The sequence below is a fragment of the Cuculus canorus genome, chromosome 3 (genome assembly GCF_017976375.1).
Source record: "Cuculus canorus isolate bCucCan1 chromosome 3, bCucCan1.pri, whole genome shotgun sequence".
Lineage (NCBI taxonomy): Eukaryota > Metazoa > Chordata > Aves > Cuculiformes > Cuculidae > Cuculus > Cuculus canorus.
The window spans coordinates 4,827,641-4,846,734 of record NC_071403.1 but is presented as its reverse complement, the minus strand read 5'-3'; the positions used below and the strand labels follow the sequence as shown (position 1 = coordinate 4,846,734).

General features: G+C 40.9%; 1 protein-coding gene across 6 annotated transcripts in view; it reads right to left on the bottom strand.

Annotated features, from left to right (window-relative positions):
* FBXO25 (F-box protein 25) overlaps positions 1-19,094 on the bottom strand; it is a 37,109-nt gene that overhangs the window by 3,321 nt on the left and 14,694 nt on the right. For 2 of the 6 annotated variants that reach the window (XM_054063023.1, XM_009569711.2), the window contains 5 exons: positions 16,588-16,680; positions 10,576-10,669; positions 9,679-9,863; positions 7,235-7,417; positions 5,330-5,473 (listed from right to left, as the gene is read on the bottom strand). In XM_054063023.1, coding sequence (XP_053918998.1) covers positions 5,330-5,473; positions 7,235-7,417; positions 9,679-9,863; positions 10,576-10,669; positions 16,588-16,680 — 699 coding nt within the window. The other 4 variants (XM_054063022.1, XM_054063025.1, XM_054063024.1 and 1 more) reach the window with 4 other exon arrangements.

Sequence of the window (19,094 nt, the reverse complement as noted above, 5' to 3'; positions counted from 1 at the left end):
TCCCAAAGGTGCTTGCTAATGAACTATCATCTTCTCTACTCATTCCCAAGTCAATGTTTTGCCATTACTTTCATAGCTTCCAGGAAAAGCACACCATCAGAATTAGGATTCTGGCAGAGAAGCTTGGGTTTATTCCCTTGCAGTGCTTATTTATACTCCTAAATATTTTGGACAGAATTTGTAACACGCTATGTGCTTTGGTCTGCACATTATCATCAAAACACTTTTGAAAACTCTGCTCAGTCTGGAATTACAGGTCCAATAAAAATCTCAGCAAGATCCGTTCTTGGGGTTTTTAGTCATTAAAGCCAACAGGAACAGCAAATTTTACAGTGAAAAAAGTGTCAAGGGCTAAAAAGAAGAATCATGAAGCTTTCCTGTAATTGAGTAGTTCTCCTTCCAAGAAAAATATTTTCCCCTTGAAATTACAATTAATTAATAGCGTTCAAAATCATATTTATTTTCAATGTATCCACTTAAAGCTGAAACAGAATTCTTTTAAATTAACAAGGGAGTTCACCAGGAGAAAAGTTTACTGGCAAGCATGATTGTTTTCCTCCTCAAATTTTAAAACAACTGGAAATTCTGAAGGTCCCACAACAACTTCAGAGCTACAGTCCTTTTCTGTATAATGATCTCCACCATTTCTTCATTTAGGAAGAAACATTATAATTGCCTCCCCCCACTTTCCCAGGTCATACACAGCTTATCTGGGAAATTTCTTTTCAGAGCAACTCTTTCACAAAAGCACGTGTGACTGCAGCATTCCAAGTGGAGCAAAAATCAATTTTAGTACCTTTGCATGAAAGGAATTTATCTGAGGTTCATGTTACTGTTTTCAGATTTAAGTACTGAATTAAATACATCAGGGAGCGCAGAAACAGCTTCTAACACTGAATGCAGAGAAACCTATTTCTCAGCGATTCTCACCAACACCATGCATTATTGTCCCTAGTTTAAATGGCACTGACAAGGAATATGGCAATAAGAAAAAACCAAAAGCATCAAATGATTGGAAACGAACACATTATTCACTTTGACATTACAGAACAGTCAGCAATGAAAACAGATGAGACACACAGGAAATACCTTGAGTAACAAAGCAAGGTGGTAGTCCTTTGAGATCGTGAAGAAAGAAGCAGGAAGGAGAGCCGTAAAGCAAAAGAAGCAGAGTTAAGGTTTACTGAAGCCAAGGTTCATGTAGCATTTAGAATAACATTCTTGTTGTCTTCTGGCAAATCACAAGCAGCTGGAGAACAAAAACCAGTGCAAGCTCCACGATGACTAAAACCAAGTGTGAAGCATATCACTTAGGCAAAACAATTAGTCTAGTTTACATAAAGCCTTGGATATCAAAATAAAAGCTATTTCAAGTTCTCTGGCCACCTTGGGGATGACCGAAATGTTCTACTGAGTTAGTTAAGAAAATCAAAGAATCGCCCACAGTTGCGGTGCTGCCCAGTGGAACAGACAAAATCAAGTACATAAAAAGCATTCACAGAGGCATCAATCATCGGTTTGCCACTACTTTTACGTTACTGAAATTACATATTTTGCTCATTTTCATCTTGGGGAAATGAAGTCACTTCTCAAAGACAGTAATCTGATATGAAGAGTTTCTTACAGTTGCTCCCTTCAACACCCAAGAGTAGATATTCCATTATGTACTTCCTACAATGAATTTAGGAGTCTCCTTGTATTAAGCATTACTGTGGTCACAAACTTTAAACAAACAAAGGAATACAAACGCCACTTCTTAAAAAGCTCATAAAGACTTCTTAAAAGTAACGCTAAGGTTATTAAAGCAAACTGAGAAGTCCCTTCGCTACTGCAATTGCCTGCTAATTCCATTCAGTAGCCATCAGTCCCTTCTTTTGCATGGCCTTTTTTAAAAGGACACAAGACGCAGGACTGAAAGACTTGCCCCTGTGCAGCCCTCCCGTGGCCAACAATCACATTAGAGTATCAATTTCATAAACTGATGAAAATTTTCCTCGTGACCAGCTAGGCCCGTGCTTTGTGGCTATTCCAGAACCTCGCTGCTTTGGTTCTTAGAAACTCTTACTTCTCAATATAAGTTGACTCATAAACAGTTTCTACAACTTATTTGCATGAAGGCTGTCCCTTAGCTTAAATAATTTCCTTAAGTACTCTCACACTTATTCATCTCATCTCTGTCTCTGAAAAGACTTCATGGAGAGCAGTCGCATTCCTTATTAGCTTTAACACAGCTAAGTTAAAAGAAATTAACCTCTGCTAATAGTCTTCATGCCTGAATTGTTTAAGTACATTTTCCTCTGCAACTATTGGAGAGAAAGAGGCTCAGGAGACCTTATCATTCTTACAACTACCTAAAAGGAGGTTAGAGAGAGGTGGGTGTTGGTCTCTTCTCCCAAGTGGTAGGTCATAGGACAAGAGGGAATGGCCTGAAGCTGCATCAGGGAAGTTTAGATTGGACATCAGGAAAAAGTTCTTCACCATAAGGGTTCTCAAGCACTGGAACACCTGCCTAGGGAGGTGGTGGAGTCCTCATCCCTGGAAGGGTTTAAAAGGTGGGTAGATGAGGTGCTTGGGGATATGATTTACTGGTGGACAGGTACGGCTGGAGTTGATGATCTCAAAGGTCTTTTCCAGCCTAATGGTTCTATTCCAGTGTTTTGCTTTGGTTTTGAATGAGGGAAAAAATACCAAGAGACTTTCAGCACACTGCCTGAGATTCTTCTCAATGCCCTTGGAAGCAAAAGCTGTCCCATTTCAGAAGTGTACCATTAAAAGAAGAAATTAAACTTTTACATATTATAAGCTATCTGAAGAATCCGGTGCTTCCGTTTGTTCAAGATTCAAACTCCTGCTACTTTCCCCCTATGAAGTAACTCTGATTTCTCCTTTAAAGTTTGTTTTTGGTGTTCTGAGGGGCTGTTTTCCGCTATAAGCCCAATGGAATTAGGCAAATTAAAAAGGTTCAGCTGAGAACAAAAATCTGTACACTATAGATAGTTAGATGTAAAGTACTCATATACAGTTAATTTAATAATCTATCTAATGAAGAATGATACTGAAGCTTGAATGAATTGTCAAGCTTGATAAAAGTTACTTCTGTTGAAGAAATATTTCCACCTAGCACATTATTTTTCTAGAACTAAACTACCTCCTCTCCTGCTGTCCCCAGCTTTGTTTCTCATCTCTCTTTAGAAAGCTTGGGAAAGGAGACAGATATAAGTGCCTGAAAAAGCAGAACTATTCCCCCCCCATTAACTCCGGGTGAGTGGCCTACGTCACTCACTTTTCCCTGTAGACACAGGAACTGTTTTTCAGACTGATGACTCATTTCTTAGTGCCCCTGCCAATAAGTTGTGCAGAAATGAATGAATTTAACAATCTACTTCAGCCTGGTCAAGCATGTATTTTAAGACAGGCACAAGATTTAGACTCCAAGACCTGAGACAGAAAACAAGGCTTGCAGAACAACCAGGTTAGGAGGCACCTGAGGAGGTCTCTATTCCAGCCTTCTGCTCAAAGCAGTGTTAGCTATGAGATCGGATGAGGTTGCTCTGAGCTTTGTCTAGTCAGGTCTTGAAAACAAGGGATGGGAAATGCACAACTGCTATGTCAAACTGTTTCCTTGCTTGGCTGCCCTCACAGAAAGCTCTTTGGTTCCTCCGAATCTTCTCCAGCCTTTCCTCACAGGACAAGTCCTCAAAGCCTCCCTGATTACTTGGCCCTCACCTATACTTCATCCAGTTTATCAGTATCTTCATTTGTTCTGAGGACCCCAGCTGCATGCGGTATCCCGAGTGAAAAGGGATCACCGCTTTCCTCAATCTGTCGACTGTGCTCTTGTTAAAACATCCCAAACAAATCCCAAACACTTATAGAATTTTAATGCAGAAGCATGCGATTCATCTATAACTGCATCATGACTTTAAGGCCTGCCCAAACGTCCAGGATGAGGTGGTCAGCACTGGAATGATCTAGCGGGTACAGCACATCAATCCAAACAAAGTACTTTTACAACTTACTGAGTTTCACTAAAAATGTAAAGCCACAAAATGAGTGCTCTTGTTCCGGTTAGTAGATTGGAGTAGTCAAGGAAACAAGACTTCTGCCTGCGCAGGTTCATGTCACACACGATCTCAGCAGTTAAACATTTAATTCCAAACACATTTTAGCCATTCTTAATATTCCAGTGCTGTACAATTGATTATAGCAAGATCAGAAAAGCATTAACCCTCTACACAAAGCCAGACAATTCAAACAATTTTGATACCAAAACTGCCCACCTGCATGCGTGCTGTGTGCTTACCTTTGAAATCTGTTTCCAAACAAAAAAAACTTTACCCTACACATTAAGCAACATTATAAAGATTCATGGCATTCTTGCCACAGGTTCTTCAGCAAATGCCCACAGGCTTTTCACCGCAGAAGGCACTTCTGGCTACCTGCTTTCCTACTAATACTTAAGCAGAACATTAGTACGTGGGAGGGCTCCTATGATATCAAGGATACTCAACTTTAAGATAACACCATTCAGTAACGTGCTGGGTTATGAAAACTGGCTTTTCTTGTTAAACAGCCTTGTTTTTTTCTGTGGAAAACATAAAAGCCTCACATTGACTTGCAACTCCTTAAAATTACAGAAAGATAACGCAACAGCAACTGACTTCTGTGAATTAGGAGTATTTTCCAAGATTTCTCAAGTATTTTGGGCTCTTTGCTGTCCACTTAGCTCTACCCATATCTGCTCTTTGAGCTGCAAAATTAAAGAAGTCTCACTAACTAGAAGGCCAAATTATGGCGCAACAAAGTGAAAGCAGGACTGTATGCTCACAGTCAAGTTAAACATGAAAATACCCAACAGAAATGAAAATCGGCCAATAAGACAGAATATGCTTCATGGTAAACAGAGTTAACATGAAATATGCTTTGTATGAAGTTTCAAACACTCTTTCAAAGGTTCATATGGGACAGAAGCAAGACTATAAAGATGCAGAGTTTTATGCTAATGTGGTAGGAATACGATAGCATTAAGTTCTCATTCAGATGTATTGATCACCATGCCATCATTAAAAATGGGGTGTCATAAAATGGCTACGTTAACACAAGTTCCTAATAATGTTGCGTGAGATCTGAGCGCTACAAAGTGCAACTCTTTCCACACAGCACTTACCTCTGCAGTCCTAAGTACTGAGGTTATCAGACAGCAAGAGATAAGAATCCCGATAAAGAACTATGGAATTCAATATTAATTTCTTTTAGAAGTTTTATATACGATTTAAAAGTTAGATATTGGTTTGAACTTATTTCTTTTTACTTATTTCAAAACTCTTACCTTCCAAAACAGAATGCTACAGTGTCGACAGAAATGCAAGGTGTCCCCATATTGTTCCTTTATTGGGTAGTATTTCTCAAGTGCGAAGTACATCAGCTTCCAGTCAATGTGACCTTTCTCTGATGAAATCAAATGCCTACAAAACTGGACATAAAATTAATATCTTCCTTTAAATTGGTAAAGAACTAATCAAATCAGGTAAAGGAATGGGGGTGGGGAAGGTATTTAAACTGAAGTTTTGAAACTGGAATTCTTTTAAGTCAATAATCTGACATCGTGCACCTCTGAAAAGCATTGAGAGGGATCTAGCCACAAAAAAAAAAAAAAAGGAAAGTAAAGCACTAAAACCAGGAGGATCCACATTTGCCAAGAAAAAGTTGGCCATATACAGCTGATCTAACTCCACTGTCTTGAAATTGTTCTAATTATAGTCAACAGCCATATTACAAAAACAATATTTAAAGCCAGATGTCATTAATTTTATACTTTTAAAACCCTCAGGACTGAGATTAAAAAGTGATTGTGCATTACTGTTTTAACAGAAAGCCACTGTTAGTAACTACTGATTTAAATACTGCTTTTTCTTGCAATTTAAAAATATATATGTGATTATTTTTCACATTTACTTATGATCTTTCTAGAAGGACAGCAATAATCAGTGACCGATGTACCTCTTGAGGGCATAATCTGCATGTAAAGATTAGCACAGTGGCTGTTTCTCCCCAGCTTAATACACAGCCACAGTTTATTAAATATGTATTTGTAAAAGGCTTCCTGTTCCACTCTGTGGATTAATTTTAATATATTAAGGGCTTTCTTCATTCAGAAGATGACTCCTAGGTGGGGAGAATAGCACTGCCTTTGTGATTTCAGCTACACTTCACTTCATTTCATAATAGCTTCCCTGTGTAAAATTCTCAGTTTTTCCAAAAAGTGCTCTTCAGTTATGAAGTATTTTTTGTGGTTGTTTGAAGGGTTCAACAAAAATACTGCAGAGGACAGGAAAAACAACCTAACATGACTCTGTAGCTTATGAAGGCAGTGCACTGGAAACAGAAAAAGCAGAATTATATAATGGAAAGTAATAATACCCTTTGTATCATTAATAATCTGATAAGAAGTTGAATGTGAACATATAGGAACACACTATAAACGCTGTGTATAAGTGTCCATTATAAGGCACAGGGCTTCCATTCTACTGAAATACTTAAGCAATCTTTTTCCCACCTCTACCTTTATATAACAGTTTCCACTCCACCCAGTTTTGTCACTGTTCAGTAGAAGTTACCTCATCTACCCTCAAAACCCATTCAATTATTACATTAAGCATAAACTTCTTATCCTCATAAGTTCATCTTGCATTATTCTGAGCTGCCTCTGAATTAGCATTTTTCAGTTTGCCCTTGTTTGTCCATATTCTCCATGAAGTTCATTCACTTTTAATCTTACCAAAATTCCTACTCACCTTTAATCTCAAAATTCTTACTTGGGTCAATTCCATATGAATTAATTATCTTCGCTTCTACCTTTCCTGTTTTAACAATAATTAATCTGATATTCACCAACCAAATGGTAACACTTCGATCTATCAGATTTAAGAACAATTATTTTCCTCCAGTTTGGAATGTAGGGTCAAAAATCATCTTATGGTAGACATTCTTTCAAAGCAATGCAAGAAAACAGCCTGATACTTATCCTAAACTTTGATATGCTGAATACAGTTTTCAGTATGAACCAAGCCCTGCCAAGAGAGAGCAATTCCACTATTACTGCATGTTGTTGCATTTTTATCTCATTTTTATCTAATTTATCTCATTTTTATCTCAAAAAGTGCAAGTTCAGACTTCATTATTAGTATGCCATACTGCCAACGGCCATGTTTATGTAAATGATAGATATTATTACCTGCTTTTCTGGAAAATGGTACTGGCAGAGTTTTTTCCACAATTGTCTGTCTTCACTGAGCATGTACAAAGTTGGACTCACTTGACCCAGAGTAATAATGTCCCAGCCATCAGAGAACCTGTGCAAGATGTTACTCAGCATATGCAGAGGGAGATCACTAAGCGTAAGACCATTGTTGACTTGCTGGAAATAAGAGTTGAAGACTTTTAGCTACAAAAACTTAACAACATAGGCTACAAATAAGATTCTTACTTCAGAGGTATCTCAGGTCTTAGCACAGTGTGTAAAAAACATTGAATAATATCTATGGTTAATTCTGTAATACTTTGAACACTCGGCTGCTCTTATTCTCTAACTGCTGTTGCTGAAAACTTAAATGACTACAGGTTCAGAAGGAGCTACAGACTGTGGCTTTATAACTTATAGCTTTCCTACCATTAAAATAAACATCTCCTAAACTCTTTATTTAAATTTCAAATAATGTTATGACACTTCCATTCTCAGAAAAGAATTCAAGAGCGTACAGTCTCAGCTTGCAGCCCAGAAGGCGAACTGTACCCCTGGGCTGCATCCAAAGCAGCGTGGCCAGCAGGGCGAGGGAGAGGATTCTCCCCCTCTACTCTGCTCTTGTGAGACCCCACCTGGAGTCCTGTCCAGTTCTGTAATCCCCAACATAGGAAGGCTGGAAATGGGGAGAGAGTGTGGGCAGCTGCCGGCCCCACTGAGCAGAGCTACCCACTCACGAGGCTTTAGGCATGTTCTTCCGTCAGTTTATTTCATGACTATTCATCTCACATATAGACTAGGCTTTCCATAGTGTCATCTGTTCTAAACATTTCTGGGACTGTCGTTCTGTTCAGGAATCTGGGAGCACTGCAGATGAAAGATTTCATAGAACCATAGACTAGTTAGGGTTGGAAGGGACCTTATAGAGCATCCGGTTCCAAACCTGGATGATCTTTTTCAGTTCCAACACCTCCCACTGGCTCAGGCTGCCCAAGGCCCATCCAACCTGGCCTGGAACACCTCCAGGGATGGGGCAGCCACAACTTCCCTGGGCAACCTGGGCCAGGGCCTCACCACTCTCATGGTGAAGGAATTCCTCCTTATGTCTAGTCTAAATCTGCCCCTCTCCAGTTTATACCCGTTCCCCTTCGTCCTATCAGCACAAGCCTTTGTGAACAGCCCCTCTCCAGCTTTCCTGTAGCTCCTTCAGGTACTGGAAGGTCCCTATAAGATCTCCTCAAAGCCTTCTCTTCTCCAGGCTGAACAACCCCAACTCTCTCAGCCTGTCCTTGTAGGGAAGGTGCTCCAGCCCTCTGATCATCTTTGTAGCCTCCTCTGGACCTGTTCCAACAGTTCCATCTCCTCCTTACGTTGGGGATCCCAGAACTGGACACGGTATTCCAGATGAGGTCTCCCAAGAGGAACAGAGGGGCAGAATCCCCTCCCTCGCCCTGCTGGCCACGCTGCTTTGGATGCAGCCAGGACACGATTGGCCTTCTGGGCTGTGAGCATACATTGCTGGCTCATGTCAAGCTTCTCATCAACCAGCACCCACAAGTCCTCCTCTGCAGGGCTGCTCCCAATCACATCAACCCCCATTGTGTACTGAAAAAGGGGATTGCCCCAACTCAGGTGCAGGATAACTAATTTTTCATTAGTTATTTCCATCTGAGCTCTTTTACATTGGTTGAAGTGGCACGTTGGAAAGAAACAAACACAGCAACTGTCATGTCTCAAAACTGTCTATGCTGTGGTTGCCTGACATGTGAAAGCTGCTGAGATTAGGTTCCCCATTTCTCCTTTCTATTCTAAAATTAGCTGTTCTATCTCAATACCCAGCACACACAGCAAGGGCGAGTTCAAAACTTCATAGCTGAAAATGAGACACTGTTATGACTGCGTTGTGAGCAACATCATCTTCTTCCAGGAGTAACACAGACAGGTTAAAAAAATTGCCTGTTTATCATCTGAAGTTTCCACTATAAAAACCTGGAGCAGCGCATACCACATGCTTTGAACAAAGCTGCATGATCAGAGTCCAGATGCTGAAGTCATTATCCTTTTTTTACAAAGAGCAACTATGCTAATGAATAAATTGCTACTTGAACATTTCATCTGCGTTTTCTTGATCCTGTTTAGATTTGCATTTCTTCAGGAACAGAAATTTTACTTCAAAATGAAAAATTACTATTTTTCCATCTCTATTTCACAATCTAGAAACAAACATTTTGCAAGTAGCAGCCCACATTAGAAAGGAGGTATTAAACCATTAGAAAATTAAATTGATTCCATATCATTAATTTCATATTACTTCAAAAACAAAGAAAACACATAAAACTGTTTAAGATGTATTTGAAACTTTGCCCACTTACAAATCGTAAACCTATGTTCAATATACTTCCCCCAATTACTTTTTTTAGCATGATTTAATAATGTACCTTGTTCATCTGAAGGTTTTGTAGTTGTTGCTGCCACAGAAGGACGGTTTCTAATCGGCAAATCCAAATATTGATGTTCCCTACCAATACAGATTTTCCTACTCCCCTGATCAGTATACAGAGAGTAGAACTCAGATCCTGGAGAAGATCTTTGATTAATCGTGGATTATATTGATCTTCCATGACTGGAAAACAAAACAAACCAAAAATTAACTAACTTAACCAAGCTGATATAGTCAGCATAAGCTAATCAACATTTCTTTAGATGAACTAATTACAAGTCAACTGTTTGTGAGCAAATAGCTGCCCTAATTCCCACCATGAAATTCATTAATGCTGTTCCGTAAGTGCAAGGTCAGCAAATAACAGGCAAATCTGAGGTAACATTTCATGCTATGCATCTAATAAACTTGATACTGAACTACTAGTTATAAATCTGATTTCTTCAGTTCAAAGCTGACAGCATTACATCTCCATTTAGTGTGGTTACCAGAATTTTTTTTCAACATTAAGTAATAGCTTTTTTAAAAATAAGCAATAAAGAAAAAAAAGTTAAGTACTTTAAATCCTAGTACATCATGCAAATTGAAAAATAAACATGTTACTAATCTGAAAGCCTTCATATTTCATAAACAGTATAATTTAATAGTAAACCAAAAGCTTCTGAATAGAAACTAATTGTCATGTTTCAACAGATATGATTTAATAATCAAGAGAAAGCAATTTATCAAAACTGTGGGATGGGAAGTATGAAACCTTTCACTAATTAAATACGCTATTGTTTCATATTGCAATGTAAAAACAGGACTAAAGCTAACAACAACAAAAAAATTCAACTGACAGCTTAGTCACAGAGATTAAATCTGAACAAGCAGATTACAGAACCTTAGGTCTTACCCTTCTGTACAATTTTGTCCAAAATGCTAAAGTAGTTCTTCTGTGCTGCACCACTCAGTGAAGTTAACTGGGATTTTGCAATTAACTGCAAAAGCTAGGACAAAGAATTAAAACTCAGACGAATGATAGACGTAAAGGATGGTTTCTAGCATCCACTTTTACACATTCACCTACTACAGCCTAGGCCGCTACAACTGTATTTTGTGAAAATGTAATGACTGAGTTCAGAAAATGAAGCAAGATAAACGCGGAAAGATTTAGGCATTCCCACTGGCATCCCATGAATAACTCGTGAAGAAATGTACATTGTCAAAATACCATACAAATCCTAGTGTTTATCTCTGCGATGGTGCACATGACATGGTCTTTATAAGTAACGAAACAATGGAGGGAGTCTGTTTTGGGGAGTTCACAAGCAGAAGTGTGGTCTTTGATGTGGCTGGGTCCTGAGTCCTCTGACAGATTTGGTGGCCAGGAACATCACACTGAACTACCAGACTTTGGATTTCTGAGTGAAACTATCATATTGGTCAAACCCAGATGTGATGGACTTAAGTGTACTAAGTCCTAAGTGGCTGAAGTCATTTGGTCTGTTCAGCCTGGAGGAGACTGAGGGGGATCTCACAGCAGTTCACTGCTTCCTAACGAGGGGAGGAGGAGGAGCAGGCATTGAGCTCTTCTCTCTGGTGACCAATGATAGGAGCCGAGGGAATGGCAGGAAGATGTGCCAGGGAAGCTTTAGGTCAGCTATTAGGAAAAGGTTCTTCCCCCAAAGGGTGGTGGAGCACTGGAACAGCTCCCACGGAAGCAGTCACAGTGCCAAGCCTGACAATATTCCAGAAGCATTTGGACAATGCCCTCAGACACACGGTGTGAATGTTGGGGTTGTCCTGTGCAGGGACAAAAGCTGGATTCGATCTGTATGGGTCCCTTCCAGCTCAGGTTATTCTGTGTACTACTTGCTGCCTTTTATGGCAGAAAGGTCACATTTTACTTAACTGAGGGGGGAAAAAAAAAAAAATCCAAAAAAAAATATCTGTATTACTCCTACATTCAGGTCACTGGTAGAAGAAACCACAGGACTGTAATAATAGGCAGCATACATTCTGCATTAGTAACTTTCCCTTAACTATATAGTAAGGATCTCCTAACTATCCACATGTTTCTTTTGAGCCTAAAGAGGGTACAAGAAAGCTGGGGAGGGACTTTTTATGAGAGCCTGGAGTAACAGGACAAGGGGAAATAATATTAAACTGGAGGAGGGAATATTTAGATTGGACATTAGGAAGAAATACTTCATGATGAGTGGTGAGGCACTGGCACAGGTTGCCCACAGAACTTGTGGCTGCCCCATCCCTGGAGATGTTCAAGGCCAGGCTGGATGAGCCTTGAGCAGTCTGGTCTGGTGGGAGGTGTCCCTGCCCATGGCAGGGAGGGTTGGAACTGGATGGGCTTTGAGGTCCCTTCCAACGCAACCCATTCCACGATTCTGTCACCCCCTACAGAACATTCGGAACACAAACCTGCTGAGCCCTGTTTTGTAGGATGGCGTTAACGATTGGCACAGAGGGTGAACAAAGACCAAGCCTGCCAAAAATGATTTTGTGTCTTCATTTCTAAAACACTGATTTGACACTACACTCAACATTAATTTTCCTTTGCAGAAAGAAAGAATACACCTGTTCTCTCCCCAATTTAATAACATTCCTTCTGGCTTCTCTGCATGATCCCTGACAAAACATTATGTGCTATGAAAGGAGGAAATAATTCTCCCAATGTATTTAAATACAAGCAATCCACTTATAGAGTTCTTGAGACCAGATACAAGGCCCTTTTTCTTGGCATTTTTAAAGCCTTTTAGTTTGATTAATACTTCGGAGAACACCTAGAGGTCCCTGGCAGTTCGCCAGTTCAAGCAAGCATGTACTTGTCTCTTGATTAATTTAAAAGAATTCAGTTATGTCACTCAGACTAAAAATCAAATCAAAGAAACAAATTCCACTTGGCTGACTTTAAGGAAGATTCCTATTTCAATCACTGTTAATATGCAAGATTAAGACAAGTTTAGCATTTAGCAGGTGCACGAGCACAAGGACCTGACACATGAGTTCAGCCTTATTGATACATGCACAGCCATGGCTTGTGTGGTCCACTGGAGGTAACTTTGAACACATCAACTGTTTACACAAATGGAAACATTCGGGAAAAAAAGACCATCCACACCAAATTCAATATATCAAACATTTCACAGCTAAGAAAGGATCACTACCCTACAGCACAAACAAGCAGAGGGAAACAGCTGATCCTACCTCCTTCCAGCAGAGAAGGGCAGACATCTACATTAACTTTTAATAATAATTGGAATCTCCATTAAAATCAGCCAGGTAGAATTTGTTTCTTTGATTTGATTTTTAGTCTGAGAAGCAAACGGGATGATCATAGAACTGTTTGGCTGGAAAAGACCTTTGAGATCGAGTCCAACTGTACCTGTCCACTACTAAACCAGATCCCCGAGCACCTCATCTCCCAGTCTTTTAAATTCCTCCAGGGATGGAGACTTGATCTCATCTATGATTAAAAACTTCAGGGAAGTAAATCAGAACTTGCATAAAGCAGATGGGCATGATATGACCCGCTTCTTACATTGGTTCTCAGTTGCAGATTGGCTTAAAATCTGAAACAGCAGATCAAACGTAGAATCACAGAATAGTTTGGGTTGGAAGGGACCTTAAGGATCATCCAGTTCCAACCCCCCTGCCATGGGCAGGGACACCTCCCACTGGCTCAGACTGCCCAAGGCCCATCCAACCTGGCCTGGAACACCTCCAGGGATGGGGCAGCCACAGCTTCCCTGGGCAACCTGGGCCAGGGCCTCATCACTTGCATGTGAAGAATTCCCTCCTTATGTCTAGTCTAAATCTGCCCCTCTCCAGTTTATACCCATTGTCCCTTGTCCTGTCACTACAAGCCTTTGAGAACAGTCCCTCCCCAGCTTTCCTGTAGCCCCTTGCAAGTACTTAAGGTCGCTAAAAGGTCTCCTCAGAGCCTTCTCTTCTCCAGGCTGAACAACCCCAACTCTCTCAACCTGTCCTCGTATGGGAGGTGCTCCAGCCCTCTGATGATCTTTGTGGCCTCCTCTGGACCTGTTCCAACAGCTCCATCTCCTTCTGTTGAGGATTCCAGAACTGGACACAATCCTCCAGATGAGGTCTCCCAAGAGAGGAACAGAGGGGCAGAATCCCCTCCCTCGCCCTGCTGGCCACGCTGCTTTGGATGCAGCCCAGGACACGGTTGGCCTTCTGGGCTGCGAGCACACATTGCCGGCTCATGTTGAGCTTCTTAAAAGTCTGTTGCAACTTCACATATTACTGACATCCACACAGATGTTCTAATTTATTAGCTACAACACCACAAACATTAAAGTCAACAAGTTCCACAGCTGCAGAACAAGCAGCCGCTGTTGCTGTGCCTGATGACAGATGCCAGTTTGCCTCCATCACCTCAACAAAACTCATGCAAGGATAGAATTAAGATTTTGGAATTGTTTTACAACTCCAAAAATCTAATAATTTCAAATAAATATAAAATCTTAAAAGGATTTTTGAAGTCTGCCTGCTCTTCTAAGGCATCCTAATTTCTTAGGGACTACTGTACTTTATTAACAGTTTGGATCAGAAAGCCAAGTTTCTGAATTTTAAAGCACTGCTCTTTCCTCAACAATCTTAAGCCTGGGTAACTGAACCAGCCATTTTATATTTTTTGGTGAACAGAATAGAACCTGGTCAATGTACTTATGTTAGATTTTGCCCTTTGTTCCATCAACTATTTTGAGCAACCTGACTTACGTGCTGCAGTACCTAAAAGCATGTAAAATTCTTATTCTGAATTCATCCTACCATTCAAATAAGGCACGTGAGGCTGATCTCATAACATGATTTATCTTTTTATCCTTCCTTCTGTTAGAGGCTTGAGAATGATAAAGGTTCTTGTCTCTGATCCTAAAACAGCACTAAAAAACACATTGTAAACCACAGTGCATACATATACCAAAAAATCCGTGATGGGAACAGAACAGGCAAACACCCTAGCCACTATCCTTAGAGCAAATCGTTTTTGCTTTGTTTCCTTTGGTCTCACCTCTTTTGTTTTTCTCTAAGTATAATACACTGTTTCAGCTTCACAAAGATGGGTAGAATGTGTTTTCTCTCCAAACACTCCACGACCTAGTGGTAAGGGTGTTCTCCTCCTATGTTTATTTAATTTTGGTTTGTGTCTTTTCAGCCTCTGGTAACATTCCAACCACTACAATATTTGTGAACAGCCCCACCACTGAACTGAACTCTAGCCGCGGTATGTCTCACCTTTTGAGATCCTCTAAGAGTTGGGACAAGCTATTTACTACCTTAAGTTCAATGACAAACAAATCTAGGGCTAAAGAAACGCCAGTATCTCTCCGAACAAGTATTTCCAAGTGGGCATCTGGTTAGGCATCGAGGAAATTAAGGCATGACATCAGGTCAGCCTGATCCAGTGGGAGATGTCCCTGCCATTGGCAGAGGGTTTGGAACTGGATAATCTTTAAGGTCCCTTGCAACTCAAACTATTCTATGATTTTATGATTAAGAGGCTCCTGAAAGCGTAAGTTATGTTGTTTTGGTAAATGGGCAGATAGCACTGTTGTCCAAACCTTACAAGTTCCATGCACTTAATTCTAAACTTAAGACTAGACCTCACTCAGAGAAGCTAATATAGTGAGGAAGGGCCTTTACAATGATTAATGAGATTCATGTATCATAACTATATAACTTCATGTAACTACATTATTTTTAAAAGACAACTTGCAATAAAACTCATTTCTGGAAGACAAAAAAAAAAGAAAAGGAAGAGAGGAAAAGCTGGAGTGTCAACTTTTAAGGGATGTTAGCAAAGATAAATGCGTGTATCTTGATCTAGATTTAGAAAAAAAAAAAGAGTGCAATGAATCACAGGACTTAAGAAGCTGCAGCAGAAAAACTGCAGAATATTTACACATCAAATATTCGCCTGTAACTGTATCCTGGGCTGCATCAAAAGAAGCATGGCCAGCAGGGCGAGGGGGTTGATTCTTCTCCGCTACTCCACATTGATGAGACTGCACCTGGAATCCTGTGTCCAGTTCTGGAATCATCAACATAAGGAGGATACGGAGCTGGTGGAACGGGTCCAAAGGAGGCTACAAAGATGATCCATGGTCTGGAGCACCTCCCATACAAGGGGAGGCTGAGAGAGTTGGGTTTACTCAGCCTGGAGAAGGCTCCAAGGAGACCTTAGAGCAGCTTCCAGTTCCTGAAGGGGCTCCAGGAAAGCTGGGGAGGGACTTTTTACAAAGGTCTGGAGTGACAGGATGAGGGGGAATGGTTTTAAGTTGGAAGGGGGAAGATCTAGATTAGACATAAGGAAGAAAGTCTTCACAATGAGGATGGTGAGGCACCGGCCCAGGTTGCCCAGGGAAGCTGTGGCTGCCCCATCCCTGGAGATGTTCAAGGCCAGGTTGGATTGGGTTTTGGACATCCTAGTCTACTGGAACATATCCCTGTCCATAGCAGGAGGGTGGAACTGGATGGGCTCTAAAGTCCCTTCCAACCAAAACCATTCTATGATAGTAAAGCATATCTAAGATCTACTACCTGTTGCTGGTTTTGGTTGTATAGCGATTATTTTGCCTTTAAAGAGAGTTGCCTACCCAGACTGACAAACAACAAACTACCATCGGTGTTTCCCTGTAAATACACAGCAGACTGGCCACCACCATCCTCCTAAAACCATAGGCTTTCATAGAGCAATAGAACGAGTTTTCCCCAAATTAAAACTACTCAGTTTAAAGTTGCTTCTTGAAGTATAAGTTACACGTGAACAGGTTATTCATAAAGTCACAAATCATCAGCTGTTCAGTGCAAAATTATTTCTTGCTTTACACACAGGCCCCACCAGCAAATGCGTTTTTAAAATATGCAGGTAAAATAATGATCTTACTTTGACCACGTAATTGAACCTTCTGATGTCCTGAATGGCACTTGAAAAGTCTAAGCGGTTGAAAGCTTCTCCCAAAGTGCAATAGCCATGTCTCTGAGAAAAAGAATAAACACAGGGAAGGAACAAAGATAAAATTGAGGAAAATATTCAGAAAAGCAGTCTACCATGCAAGTGATGCCTACATGTGCCTCGTAATCCCTGCAAATATTATATAATGCATCTGGACTGAAGACTTAATTTCGTCTAGAACAAATGAAACTAGATATGCTATTTGGAACTAACAGGTATGTAGGCAAGGCCTTTGAAATCATCCTAATCATGCAAACCATAAATATTGGTCTCCGAGTGACCTGGAAAATCTACTCTCCTACTGCACAACCACAACGCTACTATCTCACGGCTACTGTGCTCCCCACTTGCCTCAGCACAAGTTAGAGCTTGTTCGTACAACAATCTGAGCTTAGAACCATAAGCATCAACTGAGTTTATGTTTGCATTTGATGGCAAGAATACAGCTGCTTGCTCCTGGGATTGTAAAAATAAGTGGTCTCAACACAAAGATTCTTTTCTGGGTGCTGGAATAATTTTTCTTGGGTACCAAGAGCAAGAGAAATGCCATTTTTGGTGCTTCTGCCCAAGTGTCAAGGTGAAAATGGAAGTTTCAGAGGTTGTTGTGGAACTACTTAAGGTGATAGTAGTACCCTGAAGTGACATGAAATCACATAAGGTGGCTAAATTTAGAGCCAGAAAGCCACACAGGAGCCTCGGAAGAGATATAATGAGGCTAGAAAACCCCTACAACCAGTGAAAGAGATATTTGCAGAGCAGTGTGCTGTAAGGCTTACCAGCCAGGAAAAGGTGGGGGATAAATCAATATTTGAAGTTCATCCCTAGACAGACTTCCTTGGTGAATTACGTGATAGTGAGCACAACTTAATGTAAAATTTAGCATAAAATTAAATTAATGAGTACAATTTAATGTTCCGTTTTGCAACCCAATGAAAGCCTGCCCTAGATGTACCACAGTGGGACAGGAGACAGCTAACTCTTCGCTGCTGGGTGGTGGTAATTACTGCCTATTGGTTAATGACTAAATTCAGGATCACACTGTTTGCTCATCCAGTTAACATTCCTGAGACCCAAGTGTGCAGCACACTTCACAATGCACAACTTGGGCAGCTAACAGCAGTGAATTAACCCTTGCAGAAAACAAAACTTCTGTTGAAATTCAAGTATTTGTGGCTGTTCTCTGGCTGAACAGCAATCAAAAGGCCATGCAGCAACAAGAGAATTTCCTGAACAGCAGGAAGCACATTTCTGTGAAGCTTCAGCTCTGCCTTTCCCCATATACTACTAGGATAAAATTACTCAAAGAGCATCGCCCGCTTCATTTCAGCTACATACCTGCACTTCTTCTGGTTTGGCTTTTTTTTTTTCGGTGGTGTCCTACAATATGTTTTGTATGCATCCTACCAAGACTTTCCTACTCAATATTTTGCCATGGAATTCAGTATCCCATGTGGGAAAAAAAAACAAAACAGGGGACAATCTGATTGAGAGCTGCCCTGCAGAGAAAGACTTGAAGGTCCTGATTGATAAGAAGCTCGAAATGAGCCAGTAACGTGCACTCACAGCCCAGAAGGCCAACAATGTCCTGAGCTGCATCAAAAGCAGTGCGGCCAGCAGGGCAAGAGAGGGAATTCTGTTCCTCTACTCCACTCTCGTGAGAGACTACCTGGAGTACTGAGTCCAGTTCTGGAATCCCCAACACGAGAATGATATAGAACTGTTGGAACGGGTCTAGAGGAGGGCTATGAAGATGATCAGAGGACTGGAGCACTTCTGCTATGACGACAGGCTGAGACAGTTGGGGTTGTTCCACCTAGAGAAGACCCCAGGGAGACCTTCTAGAAGCCTTCCAGCACCTGAAGGGGCTACAGGAGAGCTGGGGAAGGACTTGGAGTGATAGGATGAGGGGGAATGGATTTAAATTTGACGGGGGGCAGGGAGATTTAGATTAGACATTGGGGAGAGAGTCTTCACTCTGAGAGTGGTGAGGCACTGGCCCAGGCTGCCCAGGGAAGCTGAGGATGCTCCACCCTTGGAGGTGCTCAAGGCCAGGCTGGATGGGGCCTTGAACAGCCTGATCCAGTGGGAGATGTCCCTGTCCATGGCTGGGGGGGCGGGGGGGGAACTGGATAAGCTTTGAGGTCCAAATCATTCTATAATTCTGTGAAAAAAGTTCCCAAGTTGCAAGACTTGGCCATTTCAAAATCAAGTAAGACTACAACCTGTAAGGAAAACCTGAAGCATCTGTAAATTATGTTTGAGATGAACTTACATTGCTCCTCTGATTTTGGGGTTTTTTTTGTTCAACTATGTTTATTCCTTGCTAGTTTTTCATTCTGCTACTTAACATTTAACTACCTGCAGGCAGCTACTTGGTAGGTTGGAATCCTGATGTAAATCGAATATAAGTAATACTTCAATTTCAGACCTTGCAAAGA